This window comes from Lygodium microphyllum, chromosome 25, assembly GCF_053477565.2.
Source record: "Lygodium microphyllum isolate KBCC chromosome 25, Lygodium_microphyllum_v1.1.10, whole genome shotgun sequence".
In the NCBI taxonomy this organism is placed as follows: domain Eukaryota; kingdom Viridiplantae; phylum Streptophyta; class Polypodiopsida; order Schizaeales; family Lygodiaceae; genus Lygodium; species Lygodium microphyllum.
Genome location: NC_141159.1, coordinates 24,264,990 through 24,280,619, shown reverse-complemented (window position 1 = coordinate 24,280,619; position 15,630 = coordinate 24,264,990). Strand labels below are relative to the sequence as shown.

Here is a 15,630-nt window from a genome sequence, read left to right as displayed (position 1 = left end):
TGTACCTTTTGTACTTGACAACTATGTTTTTGCTTGAGAAGGCATAGTGTATGTTATATGTGTCTTATTGCCTTCAGCATAGAAATTGGATAGTCGGTGCAAAACAATCTTTGTCACCCAAAATGGTGAGGTAGCACAAGCAATCCCTGGGGGTAGATGCATATAACTCCAATGGCATAGAGAGCAAAGGTTGATGACGATAATCTTCAAGGGAGTTGACTGCTCTTGCCAAAGTAGGTGCACCCAGTGGTTCATGCTTTACCCTATGGGGAAGAACTTGTAATGGAAGGGTGGGAAGGAGAAAAAGATAATGGTATCTCTCGGATGACACACAAAAATTAGGAATCTAGGATTAGAGGTCATGTTGCTGCTCGTCACAACCTTTCACCGAGGATGAAGAACTTTAGTTCTTGAAGCCCCTCTGCTATGATACCATATAAAGAAATGATAGGGTTTGCAAGGAGGACCACAAAGTGTGTATGGCAAACACTATAAAACAAAACTTAGAAACATAGAAGATGAATGCTATAATGAATCATGCTCAATGTTGATACAATGGAGGAGACCTCAAGGTTTCGAGTCTCTACAACCAGCATTGAGGTGAGAAGAGTCGAGTTGATGACCCTGATCATAGCTCAAAGATGACTGCACTGTCTTGGCTGATTGGGTGACAGCACTTGTGGACAAGGATGCTCTATGAAAGGAGCAAAACACAGTCCTTAGGAGCTATCAATGAGGAAGAAGATGCTGAAATCTCTTCAGAATGATGGCTGCTCTCAAGGTGATTGCTGGAGAGCCAACCGGAGGATAAAATACAAAGATGAGCAGCAGGCTAAAACCTCAAAACAGTGAAACACAAGCTGCTGAATGGTAGGTGACAACTAGAGAAGATGAGAGGTAAGCTGGCTAGCAGTCTGAGAGCAACAGTAGCAGTAAACGCAGGTCTGACATACCCAAAGACCTCCTGGACAGAAAATGCAGATCTGGTGATGATATTGAATACCATATGCAGCAAGCTGGCCTGTCTGCTGACTGTACTGGGGAGTGGAAGCAGGGCAGCAGCTCGAGAAGCCACAGAAGATGCTGGGTGGCAGCATAAATCAGTCAACGCAAGGTTGGTGATGGTCACCTTCAGCTTATAATGCTCTGGAAAAGGTCATGGCAGGCTGGGCAGCCCCAGGCAACACCTAGAGAGTCCAGACAAAGCATTGAGAGGAGTGAAGAGGGTGTGACCTGGTCTGAGAGGAGTGATTGCTGAAGAATAATTGATCAATGAATTTTGGGGGTGAGTGGGGGGAAGGGAACGGTAAGAATGTCCATGCAAGCCCTACGTGTGGGGGATTTTGGAGCATTTGTCCTACCATGCACAATAAATGCCAATCATACAAATAAAGCCTTCTTGGAGCTGTTAGTGGGGACCAAAATTATGAATTAATGCAATGTAATTAAATGCTAATGCATCTAATGACTTTGGCTGCTCAACACCCAAAAGAGAACTCGATCATCCATCTCTATGTCTATATCCGCTACTTCAATATAATCATGAACACAAAAGCAAAGCGTGCATCAGTGTCAAACTTAATAACCAATAGACCCTTCAAAACTCAATTCTGGAGCCTCTACATCAAATATGATAGCCAAACATGCTCTAGAATCTGACACAGCATTGAACAAACAGAAACGGAGGCTGAATTCTATCACAGACAACACTCCAAGCCATGTTTCCACACTCTAGTGCAAATTATACTTCTAGTAGCTCAACTCTCAACCAAGAGATGTTAATGCATAATTAAAACGAACACCAAAATGGAGCATCTACCCTTACCTATTCACAAACTTTTCAGCACCAATTAAAAACTCATACTTAGAGCTACTCATACATCTGATATGGCTCAAATCCAATAAGGTCATAAAACTTCACAAACTGAGCTGCTTGTGTGGAGGAAAAGAAAACAGAGAAGAGAACTTCAATCTGTGTCTCTCCAATTCTACCTTAGACTGCCTCCAATATGTAGAGGGCTGCAGAGCCTAGCTTTTTTTGCACCTACAAAATCGCTCTCTCTGCTCATAAGAGGATCCACAACAAGTAGCTCCTCTCTTTTGCTGCACCTGAATTTATAAACGCCATTCTCTTCTTTAGGAACTTACTATTTCTGTATTTAACAAGTTTCAGTCTGTCTATAACCCCTTTATTGATGCATACCTGCTCCCTGAGCATGCTGCTCAGCAGCCTGCTATTTCTACTATCTAGACACTTACAGAAGAAGTATCTGAAGGATTGGAGAAGTGGCTTGCTATCCACTCTTTCTTGCTAACTCTTCTTCTTTGTGTGCTTGTGTGGCAAAATTTTATATCATGCGAGCTGCACTTCAAACTTCACTATTAATGGAGCATGAGCATTGGGTTTTGGAGCAATGAAGCCTAGAAGGGGGGGTAAGTGCAATTCTTCTCTATCCTAGTTGCCACCATTCATGCCATGAGTGTGAAGATTGAGGCAACTAAGTGTTCCCTAGGTCTGCCTCACAAGCAAAGCATTTGGCCTCATTCCACGAGCATTGATCTATGGGATCCTAATGACACAACTACGGTCACTATTGACAATCTAGCATCAAGCTAAGATAGTCACAATTTTTTGAATCCGTCGGAGACTCAAGGCATGCAAGCACTACACTTGGTTCAATGAGAGTGAGAAACCACGGGGAGCTAAGCATCAACCCCTCTTCCCATAATGCATAATCCCACACTGGTCCCCTAAAACCATGCTTAGTCGGTTCTAAGACTTGACCCTAGGAATCAATGTTGACAATTTTGCACTACATGTGTGCTTTCATCCATATGACTCTTCCAAATCCCTGACGCAAGCTATGTGCTGTGTCGGAGACCAAGGAATTGTGCTAAGAGGTGTGCAGAGAAATAGGTTGGCGAATGAGCATCTTCTTTATTTACAAGAAGCTGAAAGTTTATTTCCATCTCAACATTATATGGTATTCTCTCTATAGGGCTTGATCTGGTAATGCAGCGTACTACTTTAACAGATGAGGTGCAAGACTATTTGATGAAAACTAAGATTTGTTGAAAACAAACCATTAAGAATTCAAAGAATGTTGATAAAAAAATTGACTAACCATGCAGCTGTATGACCCTTCCAAATCCCTGACGCAAGCTATTTAGAAGTGCTGTGTCAGAGACCAAGAAATTGTGCTAAGAGATGTGCAAAGAAATAGGCTGGTGAATGAGCATCTTTATTTAGAAGAAGCCGAAAGTTGATTTCCATCTCAACGTAATATGGTATTCTCCTGATAGTCCATTCAGCTGTATGACAAGGCTTGCTGTGGCAATGCAGCATACTACTTTAACAGATGAGATGGGAGACTATCTGATGAAAATTAAGATTTGTTGAAAAAAAACCATTAAGAAGTCAAAGAATGCTGATTAAAAAATCAACTAACCATGCAGCTCCATTTGTAATGCCACCAGGAAATTCCTTACTACTAGACATGTTAACATGCAAGTGACTGTAAACTTTTGCTAGGTACTGGAAAGTGCTGTCATCGTCACATTTGGAGTACTTTGTGCTGTGTCAAGAGCAAACATAAAAAGACGATTTAGTAAAGACATTAAATATAAAACAAATTTAAGTATCTCCTCTAAAAGCAAGGCCATTAATTTTTATGCTGGAGATTTTATTTTCAAAAACTCAATACCTTCCATCTGCAGAGCCATCCCAAGGATAGTTTGCAACAAGAGCTCCCTACATAATCAAACTTTAACAATCAAAATCACTGATTAGTTACACAATATTTATGTAGATCACAGGTACCCTCAAAACATTTTACCCCATGCAAACTTGCCGATGCCACAAATCTGGTATTTCTGGTCCAATTCATCACAGCCAATGTTTCTGGCTGCCGTTCATTCTCATCATTATTCTGAGGAAAAAACTGTGGAGAGGTTCAATTGTCAGCTAGATTCAACCCACCTTGCTGGCAAATAACTGCAATTGAAAAGTAACTCTCTCATGCATCAACTTTTTTAAAGAAAATGAACTTCATACATCCAGGCAACCACAAGAAGGGAGAGAAGGAACATGGGGTGGCTTTTTTGTTTGTGTGGGCTCCTCCTGAATATTGACCCCCTTTCCTTAAGGATGCCACACCTTTGGGACAGAGAGACAGACAATCATTAACAGGCAGTCTACTTCGAAGAACACCAGACACAACCAGTTAAGCACAGTTGCGGCTTCTTCAAGTTATAAGATAGAGAAGCTTTATCACACTTTGAAGACAATATAAGAGCTGAGCATCACCTGATCAGGGAAATCACGGTTCAAATCCACATTGTTGGCATTATTCCGAGACCTCCGTAGGAAACCATCAGGATTCATTGAAGGTAAGAGATGGAGGTGAACATCTCTTACAACAAGAGTGGCCTGACAAGAGATTAGATCTTAATTAAAAAATAGGAGACTTTAGCTTTGCAGTTAACACCATGAAGATTTAAAACATTCAGACTTCATGAAGCAAGAATGAGTCATTGCAAGTATGATGGCATGAAACTGGACAACCTACTGTGGGTCCTGCTGTACACATGCTAAGACCTTGCTTATACAGTCTGAGAAAATAGAATAAATGCAAATTCCACCACTCCTAGCATACACTTTGCTGAATTAATTGCAGTCCATATGAAATCTGCAAGGGCACTCTTCAGTATAATTAAATTCTAAACAGCAGATAATGTACACTTCGTATCTAGATCAATGTTTGAAATTTTGAAGTTATGTAATAATACTTGGCATTAAAAAACTACCATCCGAGGAAAAGACTTGAAAGGGCATATTGAGTTCAAGTATCAAAAAACTACCATCAGAGGAAAAACATTTGAAAGGGCATATTAAGTTTTTAAAAAAAGATCTAGAAATCAACCAGGATATGATGTAAAAATAGAAGACCTCTGTTCTGTTCCAGAAGATCTCTCAGAATGTTGTTTGTGGCACTAATTCAACATCTACCCAAGAAAAAACAGATTTCCAGTCATAAACATAAACAGGGATGATATCACTTGACAAGTTGGAATGGATATTACCCATTGACAGAAGTGACCAGTTGAATTGTTGACTTAAGGAGTAAATGAATTGTCAAATTGTCAGAATGCATAGGCTTGGCTAATTTCATGTCAACAGTACTTACAAGAGGATTCTTCATATAATTGTCACAGAGCCAAGTTGCAAGAAGCAAAAGGAGCTCACGTCCGACAGGTTCATCTCCATGCAGGTTCCCTACATACTGTCAGTGGAGTTAAAATCCTCTGGATTTAGGAGGCAATTACAAGCAATTACACATATAACTTTCTTCAACACAAACATTTCAGCATTAGCTATCTACCTTACCTTAAAAGCAGGTTCAGCCTCTGTTTCACCTGCCTTGTCTGAAATTTCTAAAACCCACTGCCAATTGTCCCAGACAAATTTCTTAGCATCATTAACAAATTCTAGGAAAAAGAAAGTCCTATCAAGAACCCAGTACTTTTGAATTCCCAATTAGTATATCCATTTGCAGTGCAAACTACTAAACTAGACTAGGAAGATAGTACCGAACGAGACTAAGAAGATAGAAGCCCTATCGGCAGTCATTCTCAGGAGGAAAAAATGCCCTATCTGTATTCAAGTTTTGAAATGAATTGCAGTGATTACGTACCAGAGGAGAACCCAGCACGCTTCTTCCAATGCTGGAAACAAATGAGAAAATTTTGAAGACGAAGAAAATAAATGTTTAAGAAAATAAAAAGGAAAACTTACACGGAACTGACACTGCATCTTTATAAAATTACGACTCCTCACTTTGGTTACTTTAATAACAAAGTTGAACATTCTCAAGACAAAGCACAATTCTGTAAACAGACTCTTTGTAAAAGTCAGAAATGTCGAATGCACACAAAAATGTTACCCTACATCCTGTCAAGATTTAGGAGAGGATCCTAGGTAGATTATTGTTTGAAAAAATCACTAAAGGAATAGCATCTTACATATAAAAAAGGGAGGCAATGTGAGTACTTTTATTAGGCCATCTAATGTATCAAAACTAATGTGTGTCCATTATTATTTTATTTTTTGTAACTCGGTATTTTCCATAGTAATTAGTAGACTTAATATGTTAGTCAACATCCTTCTACAACAAGTTCAACAAATCTATTCTTAGCATAATTTACTTATTATTTTGCCCAACAGTTGATAGTCAGTTAGTTAAAATTATTGCATGCTTAATAAGGGCAAGCAACGAATTGGTAGCATGGGTCACAGTGGTTAAGATAATACTAGGGCACGCATGCATGTGCAATGTATGAAAAGCAGTCAAGGCCCCTATGCTCCAGGGGGGAGACCCCTTAAATAAGGGAAGTCAGATACTTCTCGGGAATGGTCCATTTGAATGGCTGACCAACAGTTCAATCTTCACCAGGTTGGACTTTCACATGACAGCTTCTTGGCTTGTTTGTGTCTGAAAAAGAACAGTAAATGTAAATGAATAGTAACAGAAAGCTATAAAATTATAGAACTAACAGCTAACAGGAAGCCCTAGCTAATACAATCAGGAGTGATAAAGCCTAATGTGCATGGACCAAGACTAATAATATCATGGATGTACATGAGCACTGGCTCCAGCCGAGCAATTATCTCCTGTATCCTCATATGCATGTCTCGCTGATGCCTGTGTCGAGGTCTACTATCCAAGACATCTAGATTGGCCAACCTGGACCACTCGATCAATCAGTGTCCCTGCCCCCTGGCATAGGTGCAGGTTGTGATTGTGTGAGTCTCCTCAATGTTCCTGAATGTAGACTGAGACTAGGACTGCTCTAAAGCCTCCTAGGCCTCCCTCAAAGAAATCTATAAGCTGCCATTGGATAGGTCCTTGGTGTCCGAGGGCTCTGCTCTTGAGGAGTGCCTCTCTAAGCCGTCATCGCGGCCCCAAATCTCAAAATGCTAGGCAGCCGCAAATGTAGTTCTCCTCTATCTCTAGCTCTAGTTGACATATATGGCATATGCGCTCCTCTAGGAGTATGGATCGATATCATCCACTCTCAATCTCTAACGAAAGTGAAGAGGTGCACAACTCGCCAATAGCACATCTAATCCCACGGAAAAGGTGGGTGTCCGTGTAGCTTGAACGGAAAATAAAGCCAACATCTGTAGTATGAAGAAGATCCTCTGGGTGAAAAGCTATCTTCATCCCCAACTCCTATATGGGTGCCAACCATGTCATCTTGGTATTCAACTGGGTGAGGTCCACTCTATTGATCCTGCCAATTCTCTGAGCAGCTCATAGAAAGAGATGGTACATCGAGGGAATACTAAAAGGGGGGTAGTCTATTCATGCTAAAGCCATGTAGCTCAAACCAGGTTGGCACTTGCACATACCAACATGAGATATCTCCCTCTCTAGCAAGCTATCAAGAGGACTCAAGAGCCAATCATGCTAAAGCCATGTAGCTCAAACCAGGTTGACACTTGCACATACCAACATGAGATATCTCCCTCTCTAGCAAGCTATCAAGAGGACTCAAGAGTCTGTTCATGCTAAAGCCATGTAGCTCAAACGAGGTTGACACTTGCACATACCAACATGAGATATCTCCCTCTCTAGCAAGCTATCAAGAGGACTCAAGAGCCAATCACGCATGTCTATGTCTAGGTAGATCCGATAGATTGTATATGAATGAGATTCATTGGGTGAGTGCCTCCATTAAAATCAATGTAGCCCCTAACTCAGCTCTGATGACCTCATGTGGGACCAAGGCCATACATCTGATCATCCTGGAATCATGGACACAAGGGACCTCTCCATCAATATCCATCCATCATAAGTATGACCTAATCAGATGTGGTGATCAAGATTGGGCCCCTATACCTACACTCCATAGAGTAATGTGGATGTAACTAATGTGTTGAATAGCCATAACTTAGTGTAAGGTTCCTAGAATTGTACCTGTGAGCACATCCTCTCCAAACCACCCACTGTGGTGTCGTGTAAATCCAAGTATGTGCTACCTCTCTCATAGAGAAACTGCAGCCTCTGAATAGAACTCCCAAATTTTGTCCATTCGTAAACCTAGGTACTAATCTCTTGACCCACTTTGATGCAATATTAAACATCATAACCATGATTTTACTAAAGTTCACTAAAAACCCATTGTCCAATGCATAAGGGTGTAATGCATCTAAATGTCTCTATAGCCCTGTGAAGAGTCAGCTATCAACACAATGTCATTTGTATATAGTAAGAGAGGTATCCAAGTGCCAACTAGTAAAGCTCCTCTATCTCCTCCCTGAGATATATAATCACAAATCCCATCTATGTATAGGCCAAATAGTATCGAAGAAAGAGGACATCCCTGCTTAGAAACTCATAAAATCCAAAAGATGACCTACAAGCTATCTTAGTTACATCCTCAAGTGCGATGCGAATTTGATGATACCCACTTTTCAAATCAATACAACTGAATATGGATTCGCCTTACAATCTATCCATAATATCATCAATCTAAGGGATCAAAAACCGATTTTTATCGTAACTTTATTCAAAGCATGATAGTCAACACACATACACCATGAACCATACTTTTTCTAAACAAATATACTAGAAAACAAAAGGGGGATGAGCTGGGCCGAATCAATCCTTTTTCCAACAGCTCCATTCACCTAATGAAGTGAGCAATGTGTAGTGGCGATACAATGTCTTGCGATGAAAATGTCAGGTAGAGAGTAAAATGTGAGCAAGAGTAGAGAGTCAGAGTCAGAGAGAGAGATGCATGATGTTATTGGGTACATTTTTTTTTGTGTGTGTACCTCTTTAGGTTTTAGATAGAGATATATATGAAAGTGTAAATGTGCTAAGGGTGTATTCACACTTGTGCACATATAAAAGGCACGATAGCCCTTTATTCCCAACAACCTCCCACCTAAAGGCAATGTGCCTTAAGAGGAGAAAAAAATCAGCCAAGTCTAGGTATGTACAAAGCTGAAATACATATACCTATCCAACTCCCATCATCTGTCAGCAATGAGCAAACCACTTTGCTGAAAGACCCTCCGTGAGAAGATCTACAGGATTATCATCTGTATGCACTTTGACAAGCTCAATGCTCTTGATGTCAAGTACATCTCTAATGAAGTGATACTTCACCTGTATGTGCTTCGTCTTTGCATGAAAGACGGGATTTTGTGCTAGCATGATAGCACTCTGACTATCACAATGAAGAACAGGTAACTCTGTAATGCCAAGCTCTCCCACCAGACATGAAAGCCATAAAGCCTCCTTGCATGCCTTAGTGGCAGCCACATACTCTACCTCTATAGTAGACAATGCAGCACACTTTTGTAGCCTGGAGATCCAAGAGACTGCTCCTCCTGTGAAGGTAAACACATACCTAGAAGTGGACTTTGTGCAGTCCGCATGACCAGCATAGTCTGCATCTGTAAAGCCAACGACAGATGCCTTCTGCTTTCCAAAGCAGATGCACAAATCCTTTGTGCCTTTAAGGTATCTCATAATACCTTTCATTGCTTCCCAATGCTTTTTACAAAGGTTTGCCATATATCTGCTAACCACTCCCACTGCAAAGGCAATGTCAGGACATGTAGCAACCATAGCATACATCAAATTGCCAATAGCTGAAGCATATGGTATCTTGGCCATTTCAACCTTCTCATCATCAGATGTAGGGTTGTCCTCTGCACTGAGTTTCACATATAGAGGCAATGAAACCCCAATTGTTTTCCCTCCCTTCATATTGAAACGTTGCAAAACCTTGAAGATATACTCTTGCTGAGATAGATAGAGTAATCCTTTTGACCTATCTCAGAGTAGACGCATGCCAAGAATGTGATTTGCATCACCAAGATCCTTCATGTCAAAGCTTTCATAAAGACTTCGCTTCAGTGAGTGTCCAAGGCATGAGTATCTCGGCCAGCATTCAACATGTCATCAACATACAAAACCAAGATAATCAAGCTGCCATCTGCTGCCTTCTTGGTGTACAAGCAGTGATCCACTTGACTTCTATGAAAACCTTGAGACTGCATAAATGTATCGCACTTATGATACCATTCTCTTGGTGCTTGTTTCAGCCCATACAAACTCCTTTTGAGTTTACATACCATCTTCTCTTTTCCTTTTGCCACAAACCCTTCAGGTTGTTGCATATATATGTCTTCATGTAGATCACTATGTAAGAATGTAGTCTTTACATCCATCTGTATGAGCTTCATATCTTCAGCTGCAACCAAGCCCAAAATGGTTCTCAATGTAGTCATGTTGACTATAGCAAAGAAGATCTCATCAAAGTCAACTCCATGTTCATGCTTATATCCCTTCGCAACCAATCTTGCTTTGTACATTGGTGATGAACCAAAAGTGACCTTCATCTTGTAAAACCATTTGCATTGAAGGGTTTTCTACCCTTTAGGCAACTGCACCAAGTCCCAAGTGCCATTTTTCTCAAGAGATTCCATCTCTGACAATATGGCTTTATAACATTTCTTGTTGTCCTATCTATCCATTGCTTCCTTGAAGCAAGACGGTTCACCACAGTCTGTCAACATGACATAATCAGCCACATTGTTTGCATCAAGAACGAATCTATCAGGCTGTCTAATAGCCCTAGATGATCTCCTAACCCAATGATCATTGTTTACTGGCTGTTGAGCCTGCAAATTTCCATTTTCAGCTTGTTGTCCTTGCATTTCAGCCTGCAAATCAATATTAACAGCTTGCTGTCTTGGCTATTCCTTCATATTCAGTGGCTCATCATTATGGGCAGTGGCTGGCTGATCATTCCCAACATTATTTTCTGCATTTGCATGTTCATTTACAGCAGGTATTTGCTGTTGTACAGCAGGCACATTTTACTGTCCAAAAAGTATTTCTTCCCGTAATACAACCCTACGAACCTCCTCAGTCTTTTTGGGTTGTTTATACATGCCATATTCCCAGAAGATAACATCATTGCTGCGTACTATTTAGCTTTTCTCGGGATCCCATAATCTATACCCCATTTCCCCCTCGTCATCATATCCTAGGAAAATGTATTTACAAGACTTTGGCTCGAGTTTGATGCGTTCTTCTTTACGAATGTGCACAAAAGTCTCACAGCCAAACACTTTCAGGTGAGCATATGAAGGTGGCTAGCCCGACCTCGCTTCCTGAGGGATTTCCCCCACCAAAGACCTGTTCGATGACCAGTTAATTAAGTAAATAGATGTCATAACAGCCTCTGCCCAAAAGCCAAGGGGTAATACACCATGAGACAACATAGTACGGATTTTATTCTACATGGTCCGATTCATACGCTCTGTAACTCCATTTTGGGGTGGATTATGAGGGCCAGTGAGCTCCCTCTTTAACCCTTTGCTGTCACAAAATGCCTAAAAGGCCTTGTACACATTTTTCCCACCATTGTCAGAGTGAAGACACTTACGTTTATCAGTTTGATTTTCAACCAATGCCAAGAATTTTTTAAACTTGTTAAGCACTTTGTCCTTGCTACGAATAGGGTAAACCCATACCTTCTATGTAGCATCATCGACAAAGGTGACAAAGCATTTATTTCTCCCTAAAGATAACCCTGGCCTTCAACATACATCGAAATGCACTAACTCTAAAGGGGAAGATTTCAACGAAAGAAACTTCTTATGAGACGTCTGTGCATGTTTACCATAAACACAATGATCACAATACTCAAAATCAGCATAATGAAGACAAGGCAAGTAACCCAAACGAGAAAGCACTTTCATTCATGTTTGACTCATGTGTCCCAACTGGCCATGCCACAAAGAAACACTTGGCTGCTTGGTCATAGCAACAACATGGTCACGCACACTAGATAGATGGAGAGGATACAAGGTATCACTTTTACAACCTCTGGCAATCACTCTAGATCCCTTACAGATCTTTCATTTTCCATGCTAATCAAGCTCTTCTTGAGCTGCAGTAGATGTCGTACATGCTAAAGTGTGAAGACAGAACCATGCTGAAACTGCAACTGCACACTGCTAATATCTGCAATGTCACGTACATAGTTGTCCCCAAGATGGACAACACCATGTCAACCCCCTGTATAGTAAAAAAACTACTCACGATGAGGGGTGACATGAAAGGAAGCACTTGAATCTAGAATCCAAGTGTACATGTCATTATCCGTATCTGCAAGTAAAGCATGTATACTAAAGTGTGAAGAGACAAAGAGTACGTCATTCCCACTGTCCTCACTGTCATGAGTGACTACATTCACCTCTTTAATTTTGACATTGCTCTTCTTAGGCTGACTCTCTTTCTTCTCTTCCTTGCTATCATCTATCTTCTTGCCCTTTTCTTTCTCTTTCTTCCATTTGTAGCAGTCACGTTTAAAGTGACCCTTCTTGCCACAGTGATGGCATTCAACATCCTTACCACGTGATTTGTTGCTTCCCTTGCTATTAGATTTGCCTATCTGTCGTGATCTGTCCCTAGTATGCAAAGCACTGGAAGACTTACTAGATGCATTGTTCTGCCAATTCATTTCTTCCATGAGTGGAGCACTCTCTACATCAGCATACAAAAGCATCGCATTAGAATTGCTCATAGTAGTCCTCAATGTATCCCAACTCTCTGGTAGAGTGCAAAGCAAGAACTAGTCTTAAATTCTTTATCAATCTTGAACTTCAAGGCAACCAGCTGGTTGAAAATGGAGTTAAACTCACTCAAGTGAGTAGACATTGCTATACCCTCTTTCATACGTAAATCCATAAGCTTTTTCAGCCAGTAAACTTTGCTTGCGGCACTCTTCTGGGCATACAGTTCTTCTAGTCGAGTCCAAACAGCATAAGCAGAATCCAAACCTTCAATGTTAAACAACAAGGCATCAGAAATCGATAGCTCGATGGCAAGCTCATTTAACTCATCCCAATCTTCCTGTTCCATATCTGCGGGCTTTGCCCCTTTGGTCTTAATCGGCCTTGCCTACTTCTTCTACAACAAGATATCATAGCACTATTTTTGCCAGACTGCAGAGTTATGTGCTCCTTCAACCTTCTTTATGTGCATGAGATGACTGCTGTCACTGCTGCCAGCCATGATTTTCAGCCCAAATGTGACCAAAAAATTTAGCAAATCCAGGCCCAAATTGTCACACAAGTGACCAAGGTATAAACAAATACCAACCAACAATAAATAACCACGTAAAAGCAGAAATTTCAGATCTGCAAATAAATTTTCAGAAGCACTAAACCTTGCGCTACAGCACTCCACAACTGATTACAGTTGTTCCAAGGACAAATATATTGCATTACATGAGAAGTCCCAAATTTTAGCTGCAATTTCTGTTGTACATGCACCCATGGGCACAAAATTTGACACGCATGGTCAAAAGCCCCAAATATTTTGTGCTCAAACCATCAACCTTACATCTGCATTGTCTCTGACATGCATAGAATAGGCCAATTTTGCCAAAATAGAGCAATTTCAGCAAAACCCCCAAATTTTTTCAAGTGCTAGATGTCCAAATTGCATGGAATTAAACCCGCATGTACACAAAATGACCAAATGGCTCACAAATCTCGCCCAAACAGCAAAAGCCCCAAATTGCACAAGGTCCAATGTGTATCAATGTCAAGAAATTGGATAAATTTCAGCCCAATTCTTGCATGTACATGAAAAGCCCCAACATGTCACAAATTCCTGCAATTTCTGAGACAAATATCACTGTTGTGTCTTGCTTGCATCAAATCTGGACAAATCCCCAAATTTTTTGTACAAATCTGCCCAAAATTGTGAATTGTGCTTACACACATGAACGACTGTCAATGAGAAAAGGGCTTCCTTGCAGGAAACCTTTGAAAAAGTTAAATAATTTTGCAAAAGAAAAGTGACGAATCTGCCCCGCTTACAGCTGCTAACTCGTCGCTTGCTCACATGACCTGCTCGTGACCTGAAAAAAAGATGTTTTGACCTGCGCTTGAGGTGCGTGACCTGCGCGTGACTGCGTCTGACCAAGAAATGATGATTTGACCTGCATGCAACCTAGAACTGTTGCCTATCTATCCAATGAAAGAACAATGACGAGCTGACCTGAGTGGACTCCGAGAAGCGCGAACACCTTAGCCGTAGCTCTGATACTAGTTTGAAGTGAGTGATGCACAATGGCGATGCAATGTCCTATGATGAAAATATCAGGTAGAGAGCAAAACATGAGCAAGAGTAGAGAGTCAAAGTCAGAGAGAGAGATGCACGATGTTCTTGTGTACAATTTTTTTTGTGTGTATACCTCTTTAGGTTTTAGATAGATATATATGAAAGTACAAATGTGCTAAGGGTGTGTTCACACCCGTGCACATATAAAAGGCACGATGGCCCTTTATTCCCAACACCTAACTCGTTATCTCCTCCTGCTAGACTGCACTTACCCTATAAGGTGGCTTATTAGGAGTGCTACTTCCAAGGATAATATCTATAATCTTCCAACATTTCAGGTAGAAGATGCGGCATGCCTCAATAAAAACTCAAAAAAGCGATCAACATACATATTCAGAAATGACATACAATCCTTTTCTGACTTGGACATGTTTCTAACATTTTCATTATCAACCTTATCCTTAATGAAAACCATGTTGAAAGGTGATTTTTCATTACTTTACAAATGACAATAGTCAACACAATAAGGACATATTTTCCTTTCAACTTTACATTCAAGATATGGACCTTGCTCTTATGCTACATAGTGATCACTTTAGCATGTGAATTAATCACTACATGCACACAATGGCACCAAGGCATACCAAGCAAGACATCACAACCCTCAAGCAATGCAATGAAAACATTCGCTATCCACATATCCTTGAATGTGCAAGTGCAGCTTTCCAATGAGCATTATAACACACTCTGCATGGCCCTTGCATGCCAAACCAACTTCTGCTATGGGTCTGATCTCATCATCTTTGATACCTAGATGGGATGCTGAGTCAGTGCAGATAAATTTGGCTTGTGCACCATTATCAAAGAATATCAATGTATGCCGATCTCTGATTTTGCCACATGCTCTACATAACTCACTAGTATCATCATTGGGCTAGTCACTAATAACATCTGGCACAAAACTAACAAATGTTTGGGCTTCTTTCCCTTGGGATCTCCCTAAATTTTTTTCCAACCTGCTGCCTATTGGCACAATCCTTAGCCATGTGACCCTCATCTTCACAAACAAAGCATTTATTTGCAGGTCTTAATTCCCTTCATTGTGCAGTTGTTTTCCAACTATTTCCTTGTTGTTTTGACCTCTTTTCAATCTAATTCCCATATCTTCCCCTTTTCTCAACCTTTGAAAAATTATTATTATGCTTCTCACAACTGTCTTGGAGGCCCAAATCTTTCCCATGCAACAATGCATCAATTGTAGCAACTATTTCTATGAGATTAGACATGCTAGACAATGGATTTAATGTAAAAATCTCTCATTTCTTTAGGCAGCCCACAAATATACTTTTCCACTTGCTCATAAAGAGAAACTAGATGATAAGAAGTAGTTGGCAACAAGGCATCCCAAAACTTCTTATTATATTATTCCAAATCCTTTACATTGCATTGCATCAAGCTTATTCCAAGCGAT

At 40.5% G+C, this 15,630-nt stretch overlaps 1 protein-coding gene across 2 annotated transcripts in view; it reads right to left on the bottom strand.

Annotated features, from left to right (window-relative positions):
• SOL1 (carboxypeptidase D) overlaps positions 1–15,630 on the bottom strand; it is a 169,133-nt gene that overhangs the window by 72,559 nt on the left and 80,944 nt on the right. The window contains exons 4-10 of one of the 2 annotated variants that reach the window (XM_087666366.1): positions 5,694–5,724; positions 5,387–5,443; positions 5,187–5,282; positions 4,307–4,429; positions 3,837–3,929; positions 3,705–3,751; positions 3,450–3,575 (exon numbers count right to left, since the gene is read on the bottom strand). In XM_087666366.1, coding sequence (XP_087522492.1) covers positions 3,450–3,575; positions 3,705–3,751; positions 3,837–3,929; positions 4,307–4,429; positions 5,187–5,282; positions 5,387–5,443; positions 5,694–5,724 — 573 coding nt within the window. Of the gene's footprint in view, positions 1–3,449; positions 3,576–3,704; positions 3,752–3,836; positions 3,942–4,306; positions 4,430–5,186; positions 5,283–5,386; positions 5,444–5,693; positions 5,725–15,630 lie in introns of both variants that reach the window. The other variant, XM_087666365.1, reaches the window with a different exon arrangement.